Source organism: Aspergillus sclerotioniger (assembly GCF_003184525.1).
Source record: "Aspergillus sclerotioniger CBS 115572 chromosome Unknown BO94scaffold_25, whole genome shotgun sequence".
Taxonomy (NCBI): domain Eukaryota; kingdom Fungi; phylum Ascomycota; class Eurotiomycetes; order Eurotiales; family Aspergillaceae; genus Aspergillus; species Aspergillus sclerotioniger.
In genome coordinates this window covers 268,876-292,007 of record NW_020291015.1, presented here as the reverse complement: position 1 = coordinate 292,007, position 23,132 = coordinate 268,876, and the positions used below count along the sequence as shown (strand labels likewise).

At 52.8% G+C, this 23,132-nt stretch overlaps 7 protein-coding genes across 7 annotated transcripts; 5 read left to right on the top strand and 2 right to left on the bottom strand.

Moving 5' to 3' along the window:
* Positions 1-736: 736 nt before the first annotated feature.
* BO94DRAFT_626677 (putative cholinesterase) lies at positions 737-8,402 on the top strand (the record flags this gene model as incomplete). Its single annotated transcript, XM_025617370.1, has 4 exons — positions 737-762; positions 817-1,456; positions 1,514-2,614; positions 5,812-8,402. The coding sequence occupies 4 exons, from the start codon at positions 737-739 to the stop codon at positions 8,014-8,016; spliced, it is 3,972 nt and encodes a 1,323-aa protein (XP_025464603.1). The 3' UTR covers positions 8,017-8,402.
* A 736-nt stretch (positions 8,403-9,138) lies between these two features.
* Positions 9,139-11,137, bottom strand: BO94DRAFT_522596 (uncharacterized protein; the record flags this gene model as incomplete). The annotated part of the gene is made up of 2 exons (XM_025610189.1): positions 10,685-11,137; positions 9,139-10,634 (listed from the first exon to the last, which is right to left on the bottom strand). The coding sequence occupies exons 1-2, from the start codon at positions 10,797-10,799 to the stop codon at positions 9,139-9,141; spliced, it is 1,611 nt and encodes a 536-aa protein (XP_025464602.1). The 5' UTR covers positions 10,800-11,137.
* A 1,036-nt stretch (positions 11,138-12,173) lies between these two features.
* Positions 12,174-12,945, top strand: BO94DRAFT_603925 (uncharacterized protein). Its single transcript, XM_025616452.1, has 2 exons — positions 12,174-12,725; positions 12,807-12,945. Exon 1 carries the CDS (start codon positions 12,265-12,267, stop codon positions 12,520-12,522), a length of 258 nt encoding a protein of 85 aa, XP_025464601.1. The 5' UTR covers positions 12,174-12,264; the 3' UTR covers positions 12,523-12,725; positions 12,807-12,945.
* Positions 12,622-13,468, top strand: BO94DRAFT_626675 (uncharacterized protein; the record flags this gene model as incomplete). The annotated part of the gene is made up of 2 exons (XM_025617369.1): positions 12,622-12,728; positions 12,807-13,468. The coding sequence occupies 2 exons, from the start codon at positions 12,622-12,624 to the stop codon at positions 12,973-12,975; spliced, it is 276 nt and encodes a 91-aa protein (XP_025464600.1). The 3' UTR covers positions 12,976-13,468.
* A 566-nt stretch (positions 13,469-14,034) lies between these two features.
* On the top strand, positions 14,035-16,369 carry BO94DRAFT_603923 (putative acetamidase; the record flags this gene model as incomplete). Its single annotated transcript, XM_025616451.1, has 4 exons — positions 14,035-14,075; positions 14,137-14,540; positions 14,595-15,065; positions 15,126-16,369. 4 exons carry the CDS (start codon positions 14,035-14,037, stop codon positions 15,947-15,949), a joined length of 1,740 nt encoding a protein of 579 aa, XP_025464599.1. The 3' UTR covers positions 15,950-16,369.
* Positions 16,370-17,376: 1,007 nt separating this feature from the next.
* BO94DRAFT_185855 (uncharacterized protein) lies at positions 17,377-19,876 on the top strand. The gene is made up of 3 exons (XM_025606009.1): positions 17,377-18,255; positions 18,319-18,826; positions 18,895-19,876. The coding sequence occupies exons 1-3, from the start codon at positions 17,550-17,552 to the stop codon at positions 19,646-19,648; spliced, it is 1,968 nt and encodes a 655-aa protein (XP_025464598.1). The 5' UTR covers positions 17,377-17,549; the 3' UTR covers positions 19,649-19,876.
* A 10-nt stretch (positions 19,877-19,886) lies between these two features.
* Positions 19,887-22,588, bottom strand: BO94DRAFT_537870 (putative MFS transporter Fmp42). Its single transcript, XM_025612369.1, has 4 exons — positions 22,332-22,588; positions 21,878-22,269; positions 21,647-21,809; positions 19,887-21,592 (listed from the first exon to the last, which is right to left on the bottom strand). Exons 2-4 carry the CDS (start codon positions 22,266-22,268, stop codon positions 20,104-20,106), a joined length of 2,043 nt encoding a protein of 680 aa, XP_025464597.1. The 5' UTR covers position 22,269; positions 22,332-22,588; the 3' UTR covers positions 19,887-20,103.
* Positions 22,589-23,132: the final 544 nt, after the last annotated feature.

The following is a 23,132-nucleotide window of genomic DNA, read 5'->3' as shown; positions in this document are numbered from 1 at the left end:
GCTCGGTTTCCCCACCCATCGCAGATCGTTATCAATTCTTACTCCCGCAACATGCACAACAGCAGGTCTATCCAACTACCCAGTACTGTGTAGATGACGATCTATTGTTTGACCCCAAAAATCCGGATGCGTTGGGGGCTAAAGCTCTCGGCCGTCTTGGAAGGTTTTGCCTCCGCGGAACAGTGCGTGGCAACCATGGACAGTGCAGTTCCTCCAAACATTCCATTGGATATGCTATCAGATGCTGTTGGACGGAAACCTGGCCTGGTAATCTCTTCCCAAATCCAGCTAGATAGAGCATGGATCTTTGGTGAAGGTTTCCAGGTGCTGGGCTTATGATGCAACAGCTTCTCTACTAGTAGTCATGCTTAATTCCTACTTGATTTGTGGCTCGTAGAGTTTGATTCCGCGAGGAATGAATGCCACCTGGTCCCCGGGCTCTAGGCCTTGCGAGCGAAGATCGGCACGGTTCTTACGCAGGCCTAGGCCCTATTGTGTAAGTAGTAGGATCAGGATAGATAAGAGCTGGTTCTACGGATCCCACGGTTACGCGATCCTGCTCAAAGCTCGATGAACCGGTTCCAGGACATTTTTACTATGTCGGTGTTTATAGTGTTTACAGGCAGGCGCCTCTGTTTCCTGGTTTTAAACGCTGGAAAGCCCCCAGTAAATATCTATATGAGTTCAAAATCCGATTGCCTCACCGAGATTTTCCTCCAGTGCAACGAATGGCATCATGTCAAAAGCAGAAAGAAGACACCCGTATGCTCACCTTCTAGCCATGAACACTCTCGGTGCTAACTAACCATCTGCCAGATACCTTGCGGGCAACTTTGCCCCTATTCAAACTACACTCGCCGATGAGTCTTGCCACTTTGAGGGCACCGTTCCTGAGGAGTTTCTGGGGGGACAATATGTCCGGAATGGCACCAATCCCCTTCAGCACGACGCTCAGCGTGACCTCCACTGGTTTGACGGCGATGGCATGCTCACGGGCGTGTACTTTAAGCGTATTCCGGGGCAACCCAGTGTCCAGCCAATCTTTACCAACCAATATGTTCTAACGGACATTTATTGCGCAACCGTGCGAAATCGCCGTCTCGGCCCCATCACGCCTAGTGTTGCAACCTTGACCAATCCTGCCTTGTCGTCCTTCCGGATTTTGCTCGAGGTCTTGCGGAGTATGGTATTGATATATGCATCTATCTGCGGTTTGGTTGCCCGGCCTATCAGGAGGGTGAGCAGCGCGAATACTAGCATTTTCCATCATGATGGCCGCGTCTTAGCTACAAATGAGGTCGGACCTCCCATGCGCATGTTACTTCCACTGCTGAGAACGGTGGGCTGGTTTACTGGCAACACGGCCGAAGGGGAGTCTGAGGTCTCTGACAGGCCCAAATCGTACTTTGGCGGGCCAGGTATAGAAGGATTCTATAAGGAGATGACCACAGCTCATGTGAGTATCAAAGCACGATGATAACGTAACCTGTTGTTGATAAATGTCGATGAGCAGCCTAGAGTCGATTCCCATACCAATGAACTGCTTCTATTCCACTCAACGTTTATTCCACCATTCGTCAATTACTCCATTGTACCTGCTAGAAGCTCGCTAACGCCGGGGCTCTGTCTCAATCAACCCGTCCCTGGCCTTACTTCAGGGAAGATGATGCACGATTTTGGAGTATCGCATCAACATACCCTTATCATAGACCTGCCTCTCTCACTGGACCCGTTTAAGCTCTTTCACGGTAAACCAGTGGTGCAATACGATCCACAAGGTCAAACCAGACTTGGGGTGTTCCCTCGACACTTCCCGGAGCTTATCCGATGGTTCAAGACGGATGCCTGTGTGGTTATGCATACCGTGAATAGCTGGGATGAAGAAACTCCCAGCGGTATACGGGTGAACATGCTCCTTTGTCGCATGAACAGTATCGCCCCATTGTACCATATGGGCAACCTGAATGCGCCAGGGGCTATGAACGAGCCAGATCCCCAATGCCGTCTCTATTATTACCAATTTCCGCCAGACCACGACGACTCCACATCTATCTCTCAGCAGTGGGCACTATCGGCCATTCCATTCGAATTTCCATGCGTACCCCAGCACCTTGAGATGAAACAGACACGGTTCGTCTATGGATGCTCTATGCGGAAGGGGAACTTTGCCGCCTCCCACATCAGCAGCTATAAGATCGATTGCCTCGTCAAAGTGGATGTGCAGCATCTTCTTTTGCGGGCGAAAACTGACCCTCCGTCCCCGGTAGATGGCTGTGTAGACAAGCGATCAATAGCTACCATCCTCGCATCAAGTAATCGTGACGATCCCATCCAAGTTTTTGCCTTCCCCTCGGGGTGGTATGCTCAGGAGTGTTCGTTTATTCCGCGCGGGGATGGGAAGTCCGAAGATGATGGCTGGCTCGTTACATATGTCTTCGACGAGTCACAACTGGATGAAAATGGTGATGCTCCACCTGACTCACACAGTGAGATGTGGGTCATTGATGCGGTGGGGATGAAAGATGTGGTTTGCAAGGTAGTCCTGCCTCAGCGAGTGCCGTATGGGATGCATGGGAACTGGTTTTCCGAGGAGCAGATTGTGAACCAGCGAGAGGTGAGGCAGTTCCGTACCGAGTAGTTGTTGTACATATATATGTATGTATGTATGTTGCTGTTTTGCTGTAAGAAATACTATGTGTGTCAATCAACATTTCCAATTACCATAGGTTAGATAGAAAGTCCGGGACTATCAGCCTCAGGATTCCTATCTCCAAAGAGGTATGTACGTACATAGTTTGCATATATACGTACCGCTACGAGCCTGAGTCCGACATCGACGGGCATTGATTGATTCATTGCTTCATAGGGCATACTTTTGATGCAAAGTCTGTCTCATAGGCAAGAGCGAGTGAGTCACTCCTGCTGCTACTGCCGTCTTTGACATTCTTAGGCAGCGAGGCAGCGAGGCAGCATGGCAGCCACCCCTCCCATCCCGCCGTTCAAGTTGAGATCCGCAGCAGTCCAAAGCACGATTCTTTTATTGAGTCTGTCTTTGATCGCATCTTGTAGAAGAAGTAAGGAGGCAACCTTGGTCAATACTTATAGAAGCAAAAAGCTCAGTCACTTGGTGGGTTGCCCAACCACCGGGAGACCTACGAAACCCCCTTAGGGGGGGGGGTTGGGGGGTTTTCAGACGATCCAACCAGTGTCCTTGGTCTGCAGCCCAAGGAACCAGGGTACGAATCAAACCCAGGACTTCCACCGTGGTTCTGTCTACGCGGGCATAGTCGGCGGGTATAGTTAGCGGGTACCCTCCGCCGTATTAACCACTCAGTCACCCTGGGTTATCATTGAGAACTAGACGCATATTTGCTTAACTGTTCGCATTTGTTGTCTTAAAAAGGAAATCTTGTTGGCCTATGTACACAGGCATCGATTTTGCTGGCCCTGTTGCCTTGTCGGGCAGTTAGTGAGGCCATTCCCGGCCGTTCTCTATACTCTATAGTAGTACTATCTACCTACTTGGTCCATAGTACTATCTACTTGGATCCGCTTCCCGCTACCCGCTGAAGTGGAGACATCCACCTTCCTATTGTAGCCGGCCGTCTCTTGTAACTATCTCTCTTTTGCAATTTTGCCTCTCTTCCTTCGATGTGACTCTTTTGAGGCATCCGCCCCTCTGCTTCACGATAGGTAGGGCGATCACTTCATACCAACCTTTCTTGTACGTACTGTATTACTGTCTATCCTCTTTATTCCTGTAACGATCATAACCCCAATCCTGCTTGGATGCAGCATACCACGACTCGTAGGGAACTAATCGTTACCACGATAGCAGATAATACACTCGTTCAGCTTCTATTCGGCAGGTAACCGTCTCAGTCACACTGTTTTCATGACAGACACTATCAGTTACTGATAACACTTCTAAAGATTACTCTGCCTTTTCTTTCTGGGAAATATAGAGAAGAACGGCTAGCACATATACCATACCTCCTGGCAGGATACTAGTCTCCCACTGCCTCAATTTACACATGCCCCATTTTTTTTTGGCTTTTCTTGATTCTTCACGTATGCCATTACTTTCAGACCAAAGCTATGTCTTAGCACGTCGCTTTTCTGCCTGATTTCCCTGGTTGACAGAATCATCCTACGTCCATAGACAAGCCAGCCTGGTCACCTGATCCCATTCCTTTGAGGCTTTTTCTTCCATGCAACCTCACTTTCCTGCATCTACAAACCACCTACTAGCTAGATCTTATCATATTCCTTTATTCAGCTGTTCTCGCACGTCTCGACAAATCTACAATCAGTATCCTTCTCCTCTTATCCTCAACATGGCTTACCCACCACCTCCCCTACCATAGTCTTTTGATACTATATAGTTATCCATCCCTTCGACTGCCACCAAGTAAAAACTGCAATTCCAGTTTTTGCTCTGAGTGTTTACCCACGTTGTGCCTCCCTTCGGAAACATGAAAGAAACACGTCACTCTGCTTAGAAAACCTTGTCGTCATTCTATCAAACCACGAAGCATCCAATACCTTGCATCTTCGGATCTATACCTAGTGAAGTGGTGAACATAAGAAGAATCAGGCGTAATTCTTGATGTTAAGGCCGACTGCGAGGATGAACACGAATGGTCGCATTCGCAAATCAAACTGCCGGCGTTTCAGGATGGGACTGTTTTTGCTATGGAGAAGCCGAGTGCCGACCAGCAAGAGCCACGGAGGTCAGCCTGCATCCTTCCATTACTCCAGTCGGTCCTCCTTTTATCTCGAGAATGATGCGAACCGAAGATTACGCGATCGTTCCTAACAGAGTAGTCACCCACGGCCGAGTTCGAGCCCTTACTATCACGCATACTCATGGCAGGACCAGCTATACAGCTATACCGAGTGTTCTCACCGCAACGATAACTTCCATAGCCGCTAGGTATGATTCTGGCTAACTTCTACAATCCGACCAGATTGCTGAACGCGACACCATGATTCAGCGATTCAACCCACCAAATCCAACCTTGCAACAATACCATCTGCGCGATACGAAATGAAGGAAGTAGGTTGGCTCGGGAAGGCATTCTCAAGTTCAGCCCCCCTCTCAACCGAGATATCGAGTCCTGAGGGAAATGAACATCAGATGACCCACGATCATTATATCACTCCTATTTTAGATCATCGCCTTTCAGAAGCACACTGGTTCATCACGCATACCACTCTACTTGATGGTGGATCTGACAATAAACCTCAGGCAGCGATCAGGGCATAGGGCTAGAGCACTCGAAGCAAACTAGACCGGATCGGGGAAACCTTGAGAGGGGCAGCCTGAGTGCCTGGGGCGAGGGTTCCTCTCGTTTCTTCTTTCCTCTTCCAGTTGCATCCCGACATCAACTTTCCAGTTCCCACTTTCTCCATATTCAATCATCATCATAATCATCGATCGCCCGTTGACCTCCGTGCGCTAAGGAAGCGAGTCCTTGGGGTGGTTTGCCGAGGGAGCCAATATGAATGGCTCTCTCGGCTAGATCGATGCGATCTTTCCTCAGGAACCATCAGTGCCCCAGTCTCCGCCGTTTTCTGCTGGTGGAACGCTACAATGCACCCCAGCTTCCACCCATGCCGACTGGGACGTCATGGGCTCCATCTATGGCAGTTTCTATCTCCTGAACCACTGAGGCTTGCTCTTCCGGCCATTCCGAGCAACCATTTGTCCGGATACCCAACTCATCGGCTTTCTCGCTTGGCACCCATGGGGGTTTTAAAAGGGCAGCTGTCTTGTTCACTGGTCTTCCTCCGCAGTTTCTGGAATAGGCAACAATCCTGAAGATGCAGCTGTTCTCTCTTTCCCTGCTTCTCTGCGTCCCTGCTTTGGCGGCCCCAGCTCCTCCAGCAGCCGCAACATACCCTCCCAGAATCGCTTCTTTAGGTACCCTCCAGGCACTGAAGTACAACAACTTGGGCTCCGCAAACAATGGCACCGCTGCAGTCTTGGTTTACGATCAACTACCGTACTCCAGCGCGCAGGTTCGGTGTGCTTCCATCGGAGAAGCCCTCTACCCGTTCCAAAATGCACCCCAATCCAACGCCACGGAGCTAGAGTACCAGCTAGACTATCTTGTCTATGCAAAGGATTTACAGGAGAATAGCTCCCTGTGGATAGCCAAGTCCTCGCCAGAAGATTGCCAGGCATATTCCCAAAGTCTTAAACGAATCATCTCGGTTTCATGTTATCAAGAACTGCCTGCCCTTTGTACCTCCAGCGTGCATCCTACCACTGACAAAGACAGGACAGCTGTGAACAAATCAAAGATCTCAATCTCGTTTGATGATTTCCAAATGACCGGATATCGTGACGGGCGCTCGTTTCGGTTTCTAGGCGTTCCCTTTGCGGACCCGCCTGTGAGGAATTTGCGGTTCGCACCACCACGCCCTTATTCAGGCCCCAAAAGCATCGACGCAACGAAAATGGCCGATTCGTGCATTCAATCGGTCTCAGGCTTTGGAACACTCGACAATGGCGGCATCTCGGAGGACTGTCTATACCTAAACATCTATTCTCCCGTCCTGCCTTCGCCGCGTGATAGAACCCCCGCTCGCAAGCCTGTCGCCGTATACTTCTATGGTGGCGGGTTCACCAGCGGCACCGCATCCATGGTCGACTACGATGGAGGAAACTTTGCCAGCCGCAACGACATTGTTGTTATGACGGTCAACTACCGAGTCGGTGCGCTAGGCTGGCTGACCACGGGCAACCTCACGACTGGAAATTACGGTACACGCGACCAGATTCTGGCCTTGGAATGGGTCAACAAGTACATCGAGGCGTTCGGTGGAGACCCAAACCACATCACAATCTTTGGTCAGTCGGCCGGAGGTCAAAGCGTTATTGCACTACTCTCCTCGACTGCTGCCCGTGGCCTCTTTTCTGGTGCCATTGTGCAGTCAGCCCCGGTAGACCTCCCCTGGTTCACCCGCGAGGTATATACCAAGATTGTCATCCCTAACATCGCTGGTGCTGTCGGTTGCAACGGAACCACGTCCGAAACTGCCCTCGTCTCCTGCCTCAGATCTGTTCCGGCAACGCGATACCTCGACAACACGACCGAGTTCGAAGCTGCCATGACAGACTCCACCGAGACAATTGCCTCTGACTATCTCCATTCCAGCGAGATCCTGGCATCTATAGAGCCCCTGATACCTATAGTCGACGATACCGGCAGCGGCGTCATTGACGACCAATTCTACCGTCTTCTCGCCTCGAACAAGCTCCCCAACCGCGTTCCAACCATCTTCACAACCGTTACCGACGAAGCAGCCCTCTACGTAGACGATTATGTCCCGAATGTTGGTACAACGGAGGCCGCCCTTGAGCTCGTCTACAGCTACGCCTACCCCACCTCCCTCATTAAATCCCTCCTCGCAACCAACGCCTTCCCTCTGAATTCGTCCGACCCTGACAGCGTCCGGAACACCGTCGCTGACGCTCTTACCCACAGCGAATGGAGTTGCCCACAAGCCTACCTCCTCCGCAATGGCGGCCGCCACATTTTCCCGCGCCTTTGGGAACTCGAAATCAGACATGGCCACATCCAAACCACTGTCGACGTCCCCAGCATCTGCTCCCCCAACGTCGATTACAACGCCACGTGCCATGCTTCAGATGTTCTCCTCGACTGGAGTACCCTCAACAGCAAGACCAAGAATGTATCCCCATACTACAACCAACGAGATATCCTACACTCCCAACTCCTTAACGATATCTTCGGCTCATTCTTCCGCACCAGGAATCCGAACCCGGATCTGAAGATGCTGAAGCTCCGTGGTCCCGCGTATGCATCGACATACCAGATCTTTGGGCCTCGCGGATACTACATGTCCGAATATGAAGTAGCGGAGCGAAACGTCAGTCTTCTGGATATGCCACCATCGGCTGTAATGAACCCAGATATCACGGAGAAGTGTGCCGTATTCGAGGACTTTGGGTTTGGTTTCCAAAGAGCCAATCTTACTATCTGAGAGTGGTAGATACAGAAGATTGCTCTGATGAAGAGAGAATAGGGGAGTGTATATATGGATGGTTAGCGTAGATAGCTAGCTACCGGTCTCAGCCTCCAGTCTAGATCTTATCCTACACTAATAATCCACTTCTTGAAGAACCAAGAATGCATAAGTACCAAAGAATGTCGATTCATCCCGCCAATTGTCAAATGCTTAACTTCCCTTGCCAGAATGGAATGGAATGGAACGGGATGAGATGCACACTGCACATACCTCCTCCTTGACAAATTCGCACTCCCTCGTTTTTATTTCCGACACACTTCGAACATGTAGAATGACCCAACCAAGCCACAAGCTATACATCATACTCGCTTCGAACCATGCATCCTAAAAATAGCCATGTCTTCTTTCAAGTCCCACCAGGCAGATAACCAACATACCACATTATTAATATCTATTATCTATTATCTATTTGTCAATCGATCTACTCCATATCTACATAGCAGTAGAATTGTGGTAGTATTTATTAAGCATGTGACTATAGGTCATGTCCTATCGGTAGGGGATCAAATCAGGTATCATTGCTATCTAATCCGCTCGGTGACGGAGTCCACTCGCTAGGTAGTACGTAGCCATCGGTGACGGTAAAATAGGTATTGAAACTGGGTTGGAAGAAGAGATTTTCATTCCTAAGATCGTAGACAGCGTGAACTAGCTGATGTAAAGAGCTCAGGGGTAAAAATTAAAAAGAGAAAAGAAAAGAAAAGAAAAGAAAAGCCAGTGCGGGGTCTAACTTTCTAAACTCTCGTGAGTCGTTAATCATAACATATAGCTGGCTGATCAGTTCATCGGTCATCGTGTTCTTTCAAATAGCTTGTGACCATTCAGATAACCGCCCACGCAGAACGCCGGTCATCACAATAACCATCCCTACTGTCGTTATCAATGTGTGGTAGTACTGTGGTCCGCGAGAATGCGCAAAAAGAAAGAAGAAGAAGAAAGACAGAGAGAGAGAAGAAAAATAGAACCGGAAAACGGTCGTTAATTCAATAAGTCATTAGTTATGGTCATCATTCTTATTGGAGATGGGATGGTGTTTGGCTTGTTGCGGAACTTGGATATTTGTGCTGTCGTGATTTCTCACCGGTCATACATGGTCGACCGTCTGCTTCGCAGAGCATATTCCATGTCCGGTACACCTGCTGGGATTCCTCGGGATGGCGATGGCTGTACCGGATTGGCCCATCTCTGGGATCGGTAGCCGCCTGAGGGGTATCGAGTGCGCTCTGGAATTGTGGGGTTGTTGAATACAGGCGCGTTGGACTTAGCAGTGGGCCCTCGGTAACTTCGTCTGGAGTCGTCTACCGCGCACACATCAATGTCGGGAGGAGGGCGGACGACGTAGGCATTGTTCATGTTCATGTAGCGAGGGTGCCTGTGCGTATATACCGGCACTTCAGCGTTGACCGGAACAGCAGAAGGGTCGCGGAAGGCGTGGTCGCGGAAGCTGGGCCCCGGAGTCCGGGGATGGACCGGCTCATCTGCGTATGCCCTTGATGGCCGTGTGCGCCGAGCACCATCTGAGTCGTATGGTCTGGTTGAGGGGGTATTATACATGTCCCGGTAGGCATACCGTTGCTGGGTGCCTGGAGAGAGTTCCCGTTGGGGTTTCCTAGCGTATGATTCGTGTGAATGACGGCGAGAGTGGGAGTAGTGTGGAGTAGACGGGTGCAGATGACGGCTGTGTCGATTTCCAGACGGGGATGCGTCGCGTGCTGCTTCTCCGGAGTCCTCGGACGATGCATCAGATGCGCTGTGTCCCGGTAATGCGCCTGGGCTCACGGGACGTGAAAACGTCGAACCACGGTCGCGACCTCTCATCGTGGGGGAAGGCTTGGTCCACATCGGCGGCGAAGGGGCTCGATGGGACGTCTCGACTTCTGGTGGGCGTGGGAAGTACGTGGACTGGACTCGACGGGTGGCCGACGGTGAGAACTCGCCACTTCGGCGTCTTTGATGTCTGCTGGGAGGTGATGGCTCCTCTGGAACCACGGGGGCGCGGTGTGCCATCGTTCGACGACGGGCGGGTAGACTGGTCTCTTCCTTGGTAGAAGGAGCATCTTTATGGGCAAAATAGTAGTGGTATGTGCCGAAATTTGGTGGAGATACGCGCGGGATGTTCCTTTTGACATAGTCCAGTTCAAACCGTCGGCTAACTGCCTCATGCCATTCGACCATTTCTAGGTCCGGTGTTTCGGGGAAGGCCTCTCGAGGTATCTGTTTGGGAAAGATTTCGCCGCTCGGAGTCTCGATGTCCCATAGCTCGACCGCATTCTGGAGGTACCGACAATGCTCGTCCGGGTCGAGGAGCAACTGGATTGTCTGCCATCGCACGAAGCCGTTGGGTTGTAGAGCCGGAATAGCCGGGGGTTTGTAAGGATCGGAGGTCGGTTGGATACTATGGAAGCATCCTAGACGTTGATAGATGAAGGAGAGTGCGGATGGTTTGGTCTGGAGGAAAAGGACATCGTAATTACCGCCAACCTTGCGGTAAAACGCGGCCAATCGTTCTGGGGTGAGGTCGCTTGTCGCATAGTCATCGAATGATGTCTTGGGAAGAGAGGATTCAGGATGTGCTCTAATTCAAATATTGTGCACCATTGCACGGAGCTCCACCGATTCCGACTTACTATGATGCGAGCAATCTCCAGACACAGCTGCTCTAGCAGCGGGGCAGGACTCTTGTCGGCATTGATCAACACTCCCCAGTAACTCGGGCCCTGATCATGGGCGGAAAACATGGCCAGGCTAGAATGGGGCCCGGGACAACGACATTTGATAGCAGCGACAATGGAGGTTGCATCAATGGAGCTGGAGGAGTTGAAGAAAGAGGAATGAGGAGAACGAGGCTGTCTGTCGGTTCGGTCGGCGGGTGCAGCAGCAGCACCTCACGATCTGCCTAGGCCAGGCCTGCAGTCAAGTCCGTGTGGCCAGTCACGCTCAAGCACAACGCTACCGCCGGCGGTCAGGCACCCATCCGTGTAGCTCCACTGCGGGGGAGCCCAAAAGGACTACTTAAAGGCCGTTTGCTGGCAAGCTGGACAGACAACTCAATCCGCCTCATCTGCACGTCTGCCGGAATCGAATCAGACGAGGATCGGAGCAATCTGGCGCTTGACGCGAAAGGCAGACAAGACAAGCCCTGCACAAGGCCTGTTTGGGTGCCAACGTGACAGCCCCGCTGGTGACTCGCAGTCACTGTGTCACCCGATGCGCGTTAGGGAGACATTTGGTGGTGGTGGTGGTTGCAGATGATCTCGGGAACCAAAACCAAGGAGGGGAAACTTTGAAACGGGTTGGATGAAGTACTTACTACTACTAAGTAGTGAGGAAGACAGTAGAGGCATTCCGGATGTATATATGTGTATATATCGGCAGGCTCTCCTCCCAACACGAAACCCCACCGACCATGTAACCAATTAACTCAATCCATTGGGCCAGTTGTCTATTGGGGTTTGCTACTATCGTTCATGCTCCAGAACCCATTAAGTCGACTGTTCTTCAATGCATAGTCACCAGGGTCGGCAGTACATACCACGGCGGTAGTTCACAGTAAGATAGATACCAGCCCGGTGGTACTGGACATGCAGGTACGTGACAGCTGCATCCATCAGGAATGACACACTTAATCGGACACAACCCTGAGGTCATGTAGTATGATGTACGTGCCTGTAGCTTGTACCACAGACGCTTCACATCGCAAGATCCTCGATCGATCTGTCAAGTTCCCAGGTGGTACTGGTACACATCCAAACTCAAGGTTTCCCCAATCTCGGAAAGTATGCTGCGCAAATTCCCTCAGACCACCGGGACAACCACAATTTCTTAGTTCAGACTTGGCTGCATACTTCGCACGCTTCTGGCACCTTCATCAGCCCCTCAGCCCCAGTCTGAAGAAGGCCGCCCCGATTGCAGTTTGTTTGTTGGTAAATACTTGGCCACCATGTTGTTCCTGGCCAGATCCAGCCGGCCGGCATGACGCGTACCTTACTGAATCGAACCATGGGCCGTATCTTACCCTCTGATTGGATATTTGGCGGGGCTTGTCAAATTCTGGAGCCTCTGATTGGCCCAAAGGATGCCGATCCGGATTCCGCACAGACCCTGGACCGGTCCAGTCATTCCCGCCGCGCCGTAGGGAATTCGGGGCCCTATACAACAGCATTGCAAGTCACCAGCGTCCCAGGCTACTGAATTGGCACAATAATGCCGTCGTTCGTCCCTTCCTCTTCTCAGGTAACTTATCTTTCTGTCATCTTATGTGCGCGTGGGCTCCCAACTGATATCCCTCGGTCTTTTCTCTGTCCTCTTTCTCTCTCGATACCATTGGTATTAGAATTATCCAACCGTTGTTCCACTATCTTCCACCTGAACTCCATCTGGAGGCAAAAGTGCCCTATCTCCAGTTATAGTCATAGTCTTGTTGGTATTCCTAGAGAACTTGCACCCCACCTTGGAGGTTGAGCCTCAGCACGGCCGCCGCCAATCAATACAATACAAACCCCCGACCCTGCACATACGAGAAACCGTCCTCCATGTCTCGCAACTAGTAAATAGCGTGAGATGGCTCTTGTCCGGGACCCGGCGTTCTGGAAACGCTTCTCCGCCGCTATTCACCTCGACGAAGAGGCGAAGGCCGGCACAGATCAAAGAAAACCCTCCATCTGGTCGTATGTACAAATCCTTGGAGATGATCCTTTCTGCACGGTTATGACCATCTGGCTGATCATTTGGAACTCGTGATGTAGAGATACCTGGATTCAGAGCCAACGTCAGAAGAAAAGGCGAACCTTCATCTGCGGTTTCTTGATCTTTCTCATAATAGCGCTGTTTGCCGCCGCTATTGTGGTCGTCATCCTGTGGCTCAAATCTCGCAACTGGCTTCAGACACTACCAGATCAATCGGATCAGATTTGAGGGGACCGAGAATTGTCGGCTTCATGGACGAATACGAAATACCAACATCTTGTTGCTTCACTTGATGAACTTTTGACAATCTGTGATCTATGATTGATGATTGCATTGTCGAGCATCTGATCTCCGCTGTGGGCATCATACTGTAATTGTGTCAAGACGGAGAGCATTATTGGACCTCCCCGCGACAGAAAAAACCGGTCTTGGGTAGAAGATGATCGGACCTGGACAGGCCAAGACCTCTGTGAATATCGGCGTCCGGGCTGGATATGGACGAGCAGGTCTCGTCTATGAATTTTAATCTTTTCTTTCACGGCGTTCAATGTTGACTATCAGATAAAACACCCGCTTCTAGATGCCAGCTTCTGGTATGTAACAGGCGATGCCGGGGGTAAATATGAGTGAGATTTTTCGAGTTCCGCAACTATGACATTCATGATGCCTATGACGAGACATCAAAGATCAGAGCCACTGTGGTTATCCCAGGGCCAATTTTTGGCCGAGAGTCAGCAATCGACAGACCCGACATTACGATAGCCGACCTTTTTTACTCAAATGACAAGCGGGTCGCTTACAATCTGCTTTGGTAGTCAAACAAGATAAGCCATGGCGTAGAGAGGCAGCTATCCGCATGGACCTACCCAATGGGGTAGACCCGTAGCCGGTTGTCGGCATTCTTATCAGTCACGTGTGGTACCTATGTGATTCCGCTGTCAGGGAAAGACACATCCAAAGGGGCTCTAGGTACCTAAAAGATCTGCCGGACAAACAGAAGAATATGTAGCCTGCTAGAAAACAACCTAGGAATTAAAGTGCTGGTATGCCCCGACATGGCCATGACTGCTGAGCAGCTCTCTCTCTGTCTCTCTCTCTCTCTTTCTCTCGTATTTATCTGGCCAAGGCTCCACGCTTATCAGCGGGTCCGGCTTATCGGGGTTCTCCGCACGTGCTGTGCTCCCCCGCAATAAAAGGCAGGCACCGCCCCTGCTTTGCCGGCGGACACTTCCTCTGCGTGGAAGTTTCTCTCTTTCTATCGCTCCTAGTTCCTTAGGTAGTGGCACGATGCTTCCTCCTTTTGATTACTTTACGTACCGTCGCATCCGGTAGGCCAATAGCCCCGATGCTCGCTTGCTGCGCTCGTGGTGGCTGACCGACAGTTCATAGGGACCTCAAGAGGAGGGAACGGGCGGCACGATTTGCTTCGCTTTCTCCGGACTATCATGCGCCTTTCTCGGCGGTCGATAAGGTTATCATTAATAAACCCATCGAGGACTTGGTGTACGAAGTCCAGAATGACGCCCTGGCGCCCATCGATGTCCTCCGCACCTACGGCAAGGTAGCGGTCAAGGCCCACGAGAAGACCAACTGTGTGACCGAGCTTCTTCTTCCCGAGGCCGAATCATGGGTCCAATCGGAAGTCAATCTCAAAGGCCCCCTTGCGGGTGTGCCCATCTCTCTAAAGGACTCTGTGCAAGTCAAAGGCTTCGACATTACGCTAGGATATACTAAGCTTGCGTGTAAGCCATACAAGGAGGATGGTCCTATGGCAAGGCTACTGAAGGATGCTGGTAGATTCCCATGTCACGCGGGAAAAAATTGCCTGTGCTAATGAGCTCCATTAGGTGCGGTCCCATATGCGAAGACAGCGCTGCCCGTAACACTTCTGTCGTTCGAGTCGGCAAACGCTCTTTGGGGTCACTGCCGCAACCCGCATGTTCCGGAATACTCTCCTGGTGGTTCGACTGGTGGTGAAGGTGCTCTTTTGGCTCTCGGTGGTCGCATTGGTATCGGGTCTGATGTCGCCGGCTCCGTTCGTGTCCCCGCTGCCTGGAGTGGTATCTACTCCCTGCGCTGCAGCACTGGCCGTTGGCCAAAGGTTGGAGTCAACACTAGCATGGCTGGCCAAGAAGGTGTTGCCAGTGTCTTCAGCCCTATGGCTCGTACATTGAACGATCTTACCTACTTCACCAAAGCCATTGTCGGTATGCAGCCTTGGAAATACGACCACACCGTCCATCCGATCTCCTGGAGGGAGGAGGAGGAGCTCGAAGCCAAGAGTAGGACACTGAGGATCGGGCTTATGACTAACGATGGTAAGTATTCTGAGTGGGGCGATATGATGGTGCTGTTTGGACATATTTGACCTTCGTTAGGTGTCGTCCCCCCAACTCCGGCCATCGAACGTGCTATCTCCACCACGGTGGCTGCCCTCACCGCCGCTGGACATACCGTGTCTGAGATCACACCACCCGCTACGGCTGACACGTTCACTGGTCTCAACCTTGCCTCCCAGCTGCTTAACTCCGACGGCTGTGTCACGTTTAACTCTCACCTCCACAGCTTTGAGCCCTCCGACCCCGGCGCAGACCAGCTGACCCGAATTTCTAATCTCCCGCGTCCCCTGCGCTATCTCTACTACCTTTGGGTGCGGTACATCCGACGTGACGTCAAGTGGGCAACTCTGATCCGCGGCTTTGCGCCCAAGTCTGCAGCAGAGCTCTGGAAACTGACCGCGCAGCGCGAAGCCTTCCGGGCCACTTGGCACAGCTGGTGGGATGCTGAAGCGCAGCAGTATGATTTTATTCTATGCCCCGTCAACGCGACCCCGGCTCTCCCACACAAGGCCATGCACGATGCGGTGTCATCGTGCGGCTACACGTTCCTCTGGAACTTGCTGGATTACACGGCGGGTGTTCTGCCTGTCTCCCACGTGGATGCTAAGAAGGATGCACTTTCCGGCCCGTATAAGACGGTACTGAAGCAGCTCGGGGCGAGCAACGCTGTCGCACGAGGTGCATGGAAGCATTACGACGCGGCCAAGATGGCGGGACTGCCCACGGCTGTCCAGGTGGTTGGACGGAGATGGCAGGAGGAGAAGGTGCTTGGGTACATGGCGGCCGTTGAGGAGGCCTTGGAGCAGTACCAGGACCCGGTGACTGGGGAGGGAGGAAAATACCCATTGATTGAGCTTGACTAGGGTCTCTAAGACTTAACGAACGAAGTGTTACGTCTTCATGTTATTCTCGATAGATATACATCCCACATGCATTGACGAACCATGGCACCCCCTTGTCACAGCAGAGTAAGCCAGTAACGCGTGGCTTGATGGGGACCATGGGAAGCAAGCCAGCTGCGGCGTAACCCTCCAGCTCGCAACCTCAACCGAGTCGCGGTGTCTTCCCCAGGGACAGGAACTCTGGTCGGAGTACGTCACAGCCCGGGTCTTCATGTGATGGTAGGCTTCCGACCGCGGAGAGGAAGCCAACCCCACCAATCATCAGCAATCCGGCACCCATGGGCGAGGCGAGCAGAGCAATAACCTTAATGTGATGGCGCACGACGGGGTGGAAGCCTACCTACTCACTGGAGTTACCTAGCTACTATCTAGCTACTAGCTGCCTCGGGACTTATCCGCGCGACTCCGTAATTTTGGCAGCGGATGACGACTAGGGCCATCTGTCGCATCCCATTCCAATAGCTTCTGGTCCGTTGGGTTCGGGGACTACCCAGAAGCAGGAAACGGCGAACACCGAGTGACGGAGGGGAGGTGACCTGTCAAGTCTGCACCGGACTGGTCCGATGGCAGATAGATAGGGACGACTAGGTATGCTTTGTGGGCTTTCCCTGGGAATTTCCCCGCATCGACCGACGGGGCTGCTGGGCGGATCCATGGGCTGATCAGAGCCAGTGCGGTCTGGCTGTCAAAAGGGCGAGAGAGAGAGAGAAAAAAAAATGGGATAAAAAATGGGCACCTAGTCTTGATAATGGGAGGCAAAAAGCAAAGGGGAACAACCAAGAATGACTGGACGGAGGACGGATGACGGAGGAGAAGAAGCAGAAGCAGAAGCAGCAGCAGGAGACGATCGATCAGAGTGCTACTGAGACTAGTAGTTGGGGAGGTCGATGGCATCGCGATGGACCGGACTGGCCTGGCCAGGATGCAACCCAATGGAGCGAGGATCGGCCTCGATCTTGTCTCGCTGGAAAAATTCCAAAATTTCGTAATTGCAGGCCCCGAAAAGATAGTCCCCGGTTCCCTCAAATGGTGAGGTTTTGCTTTTTGGCAGTTATCTGCTTTCCGCGGCTCCAGCGACGATCCCGACAGACTCCCTTCTTCTGCCTCTTCGCTTCCCGCTCTCCTTCTTCATCCTCCTTATTTTCTTCCTTCTTCCTCCTTGCTCTTCCTTCATCCATCGGTTTCTTGCTCTTCCCCCTCCCCAATCGTCCTTAGTCACCTGCATTCACCTGCATCGACTTTCCTGCTCATCACATCGACTCGGCCCGATGCTTCTGTGTCTCCTCCCTTCCCCTCGCTCGTCCTGCTGTCACTGATCCAGCCAAACCACCTCCGCCTCCCGACCTACTAATTCCACATTGCCTCTGTCCTCATCGCCTCCTGCTTCTCCTGAGCACAATCCTCCACCGTCCGCCCTCGCTTGCCTGGCGTCTCCGGAACAGAATGCTACCCTTGGCTTCTGCTTGGCACAACCGTCCTCGTCGCATCCTGTGCTCCTGATGGGCCACGGCCCTTGGCGGTGGAAGAAGAAGAAGAAGAAGAAGAAGAAGGAAAACAAGATATGTCGTCAACCAAAGCCGTCACCGCGGGGCGGAAGAAAGATGCCATCCACTTTGTCAATGCGCGCCCAGCATCAGAGACCGAACGGATCAAGATACAGCGGCTGGTCCGCGCCCACGTGGGAAAATGGATCTCCGACCAGACCAAGGATCGTTCGTCCGGCGCGGACTCTCCGGAAAGCAGCCAGTCCCCCTCGACGCCAGATCCCTCCAGTCGTTCTCCGCCACAGCCTCCCGCCCCGCCCGGCATTGGACATCATTTATTGACTCCTCCCAACTGCTCTCCGTCCCCTGCCGCTCTGACGCCTCCTGCCTTCCCTCTGACTGCTCCCTCACGCAACTCCCCCGAAACGTCCGCCCGTCATAGTTCATCAATTTCTCCGCCTCCCCATGACTATGGCCTTTCCGACCGTCTGCCCGCTGCCGAGGGTTGGGCGGGCGAGCCTCATCTCCACTTCGATCCGGATGAAATGGAGCTGTCCCCCGCGACTTCCTGGCAGCTCCAGCAACAGAACCTTGAAGGAAGTCCTTGTGACCAAAGCGAGGCTACAACAAGGACTACGTCCCCCGAATCCCTCAGCCCACCGGACCGCTCGTCTGCGACACCCCCGGAAATTATTGAGACTTTTGGTTGTGCCGCCGTGGATCCCTTCCATATGAACCCAATGGATATGGCAAGAACGGAAGTTGCCGCCACGGAAGAATATTGTTCGTCTTGTACCTTTCCCAGTGAAATGCTCTCTCAGAGAACTAACCTTTATCGTCCCGTAGGTCTCTATGTATTGTGGCCTGGCCTGACACCTGTCTCTCCCGGCCAAGAGGCGCGGCCAGCCAGCTGCAACTGGTTACCGCTTGCTTTAGAGGACCGGACCTTGTTTACGGCATTCGTGTTCGGCTCGCTTTCCCACAAGCGCCTCCGGTGGGTGAATGGCTGGATTTCACGGGACTCCTTCCAGCCGGAAGAGCAGCGGATCTTGCAGTACTGTGAAATGGAGACCATCAAAAACGTGACTCGGGAAGTCAGCAATCCCAACCGAGCGGTGTGTGATGCAGTGATTCTGAGCGTAGTTTGCATGGCCCATAATGTCGCCGAAGACCATGGACGGGGAGTCCATCTGACCCCACCGTTTGATGCGCCGCTACCACGCTTGCAGTGGCTCGATATCTACGGCGCCCTTCCACCGAATCTGGTCCATATTAAAGGTCTGGTGCAGATGGTACGATTGCGGGGCGGCATTCAGAACTTGACTCTGCCTGGGCTAGCCGCAACCCTGTCTTTGTAAGTTGCTCGTACTTGTCCTAAAACACCACCGCTCCTGATGGCTGACGACCCTGTCCCTATTCTAGCTCGGACATTGTGACATGCAGCACCTTCCTTATGCCCCCAGTGTTCCCCTTTATGCCCCTCCACAGAGAGCGGCTGGGCCTTAGCCTGCAGAAAATGCTAGGGTTCGCGCCCGTAGATATTGAGCGCCGATACGCCCCCCTCCGAGACATCGGTCTCACCTCCGATCTAGTGGAGGTCATATACGCCATGTACATCTACACGAAAATCGTCGAGGAACATCTGAAAGCCCACTTAGTCAACCCCGATTATTCTCTCATCTCAGACCAACGCAACCTGACCCACTACACCCTCCTTTCCCTACCGGCCGCCAGTCAACTGGACGGCTTCGCCGCCTACCAACCTCATGAAATCATTTACGAGGCCTGCCGCATCGCCGCCCTCATTTTCGGCGTTGGCGTCGTCTTCCCGCTGCCCGCACAGAGCACCCCTCTGGCCCAACTCGCCAAACTTATCCAAAACGTTCTCCAAATCTCCGATCTGGCATCAACATGGAACCACCCGCAGGCCCGAATCGCCCTCTTCTGGGTCCTCATGCTTGGCGGCATTGCCGCAGATGATCAACCCGAGCGATCCTGGTTCGTGCACGTCCTTAGCCAAGCCGCCGCCAGCCACGGGATTGGCTCGTGGTCCGACGCCCGCAAACTCCTCGGCCTAATGCTCTGGTACGACCGGGCCTGCGACCGAGCAGGCAGCGACCTCTGGGCTGAAGTGAAGCAATCCCTCATCAAAATGGAGGAACTCTCGCCGCTATAATACGACATCTCCTGGCAAGAATTATCTTTCGTCTCTCTAATCTAATATACCACATGCCACGTGGTCCCCCGGAACCTGGATAGGATATGAATTACGAGGTTATGATGCACCGGATGATGTGATGCAGGGGCTGGCGGATTTCCCGCTGGGTATCTACAGTATATTAGACCTGTGTGTAACTACGACAAATTCTATATAAACCAATACCTTGCAAAGGCTGGTGGGGATGAGAACCAAGCACCCATCAATCATTTCATCATATTCAACATTCGTCGGCCTAAACTAACTACTATATAATGCTTCATGGATCCATCCATCGATCCATCTCTCCAATACATCTATCTACAAACGAATGACGAGAAAGTATAACTAGGTATACAACCTACCCTGACTATCCAAATGGTAAGAATTGGGAGGGGGGGGAAGAAAAAGGAGGAAGGCAAGACAAGCGTCTCCTAAGGACCAGAAATCCCATACGAAGACGCATCACCATGTCTACCGCCTCCGGCGGCTTGTAGTAGCGGCGCGCGTTCCCCTTCCCGACCGAGTGCCCAGTCCCGGGAATCGATTCCGTCGTGCAACCGGGGCACGCTGAGTCCATTCTCAGCGATGGTCGCGTCGACGCCGTTTTCGTTGGCTTTTGAGGCGGCGGCCATTTTCCCTGCCTCCCAGAATACGTACACTACCATTACCACCCCAACGAGGAACGTGGTGCCGGTGAGGAATGCATTGATTGGGGTGGGGTTTCTGTCAAATACACGGAACGTCAGGGCATCGAGGCCGGCCTGGGCGAAGTTCCCGAACCCGGCGAGACAGATGATGAGTCCGTATACTTTGCCAAAGGTCTGGAAGCCAAAGACCTTGGCGGCGTAGTCAGAAACCGAGGTATAGTAGAAGGGGCGGTAGATGACGAAAAGAACGATGTTGGCATATCCCGCTATCATGCTTGGGATACAGCCTAGGATTCCGATGAGGGTGGCCGTGGTGACGAGGGTTCCCAGCACGAATGGCGTACTTGCGTTGTCGAGGATCGTGCCGATGAAGGGAACCGAGATCAGGCCGCCTAGCGGAAGGAAGACGTCGAAGGTCGAGTTGAGGGTTTGTGCGAGGGCGGGCGAGTCCAGGAGGTAGGTATATTGCTGGCGAATGGTGGCGACGAAGTAGTTGATTCGAAGCATTTGAAGGATCGTGAAAAGAGTGATAAGAATAAACCAGGGGGTACGGATCTGACGCAAGGCTGAGAGGCCGTGCAGGGCACCCCAAACGCCGCCGGCAGTGTGGGGGTTCGTAGGCTTGGCCGGTTCTGGCTCTGGCTGTGGCTGCTGGTGCTGCTCGGCGGATAGCAGATCTTCAATTTGGTTGATGACCGTTTGCCGGTGGAGGCGGCGGTCATTGCGTTGCCGTTCACTTTCATGGCGATCATTAAGACCCTCGTCGATCTGATCGGTTGCCTCTGCGGCGATGTGGGCTTGAACTTCCCGGACAAGCTCGCCGGCGGTCTTGTAGGATGTTGTCGGCATGATCGTTAGCTGAGCGACCAAAATGAAGATTGGGACAATGAGGTAAAGAAGGAAAAATCGTGACGAGGTGAAGACACCGTCTGTCTTTTCGTTCACTACACGGAAGATGAGGAAGAGAGCACTGGAGGCGTCGAACGCACCCGTTAGGGTGGATAGGATAAGACCCGAGCGGGCTGGGAAGGTGTTTGACAGGTGGAATGACGGAATGAAGACGAAGGGACCTCCAAGAGACAGAAAGAGATATCCTGGGAGGTAAGCATCGACTGGGAGCTTAGGGGCAAGTCCGAATAGGAGGCTTCCCAGCGTCAAACAGATACTGCCAATGACGCCACACGCTCGTGGGCCGTAGGTGTCCAGGATTGTCCCTACGGGCAAGGCGGATACATTGGTGGCAACGGCCGCTATCGTGAACATCAAATTCAGCCTGGAGGGCCTGTTAGCCAGCTGCTTGTTTGTAGATCAGAGCCACTTGACGCACCGTAGTTCCTGTCCGTAGCATACGTCCGAACCACTCTCGAGCTCTTCCTGCGAGCACTGGTTGCGGTAGACACCTTCTTTGATCAGGACGGGCTTGATGGCTGCAAAACCGAAGACTATCCCCGCCGCAAAAAAGCAATATATGACTGCGATACACACCTGCACTTTACGAATGTCAGCGCTGCTTCAGGTCGGAGGATCCCTGCTGCCTGTGGCCGATGGGGCAACCCACAGATTCGCTTTGTGCGTTCAACCTCAAATGCCCCTGTCGTCTCCAGACTCTCATAGTCTTGTGTTTTCAGGGCAACATGGTTTTCTGGAGGCTGTTCGGTTTCGACTTCGTCGGCCCGGCTGCGCCTTGGTGAGGCAGCCCTGAGAAGAGTGTGTCTATCGGCCTCATCTCCGGACACCTCGCTCCACCCGGGCCCAGCGTATGGGTTGAAGTTTAAGCGCTGTCGGAAGGAACGACGGCTGATAGTTGATTGGAAGGACGATGACAGTGAAGTCTCCGGGAGATCATGATATCCATCTTCATCCTCGGAGTCCTCTGGACGCGGTTGGCGGCGGAATGCGGCGGGGTTTTGTTCCCACGACTCCAGATAGGAGACACGATTGAGGGACATTCTATGTAAGTACTGGGAAGTTAGACATGCCGACATAAAATGGGAGTTTCTTCAGCTGGGTACCTCGCAAAGATCCCTACCCCGTGATTCTCGACCAACGAGCTTTCGTAGATATACGCCTGGTCGTAATCGCAACGGACAAGCTATGACAATGTCTGGTTGGCTGTGGAGTCAGACCCGTTTTCGGCCCGTAGATCAGAGGGGATGGGCGGAGAAGCTTCAGGAGCCAAAGGAGCAGTTCGTATGATCGCTGGTAGGGCGGAGAGCGTGTGCAACGGAAATCCCTGGCGGCCGCGGAAGATCAATTGCATTAGGCGCACGAAGGACGGTCGTTGATTGCACGCCGATCCGGGGTTTTCTGGCGGGCGGCAAAGAAGCGGCGGCGCGAGTGGCCGTCACCTGACTGCTGCTTTCCCCGCGCCTGCTGCTTTCGGCTCGGTCAAGTTCCCTCCTTCCTTCCAAGTTCCAAACTAGTTCCAAGAGTGTGTTTTTTCCTCTCCCTCTTTTTCAACGAACTCTATTTAGCATTTGCTCGGCTTCACCTCCTCTTGCATTTTCTCGCTTTCCTCGCTTTCCTCGCTTTTCTCCCTTTCCCTCCCTCCGTGCTTCTCCGCTTATCCGCTTCCCCGATGATGACTTACTACTACCGACTGACTGACTGACTGACTGACTTACTCCAACCCGATCGACTCGCGCCCGACCAAAATGTCAATTGGCTCACGTAGCTCTATGATCTACTAGCCCCCCCAGCCATTAGCCTTTCAGCAGCTTCCAGAGATGCTGCAGCTGTGCCGAAGGTTGCATGCAGCCCATGTCATTGGCCTGAACCGTCTCGTTCGGGTTTAGTAGCGGCATACTGCCCTC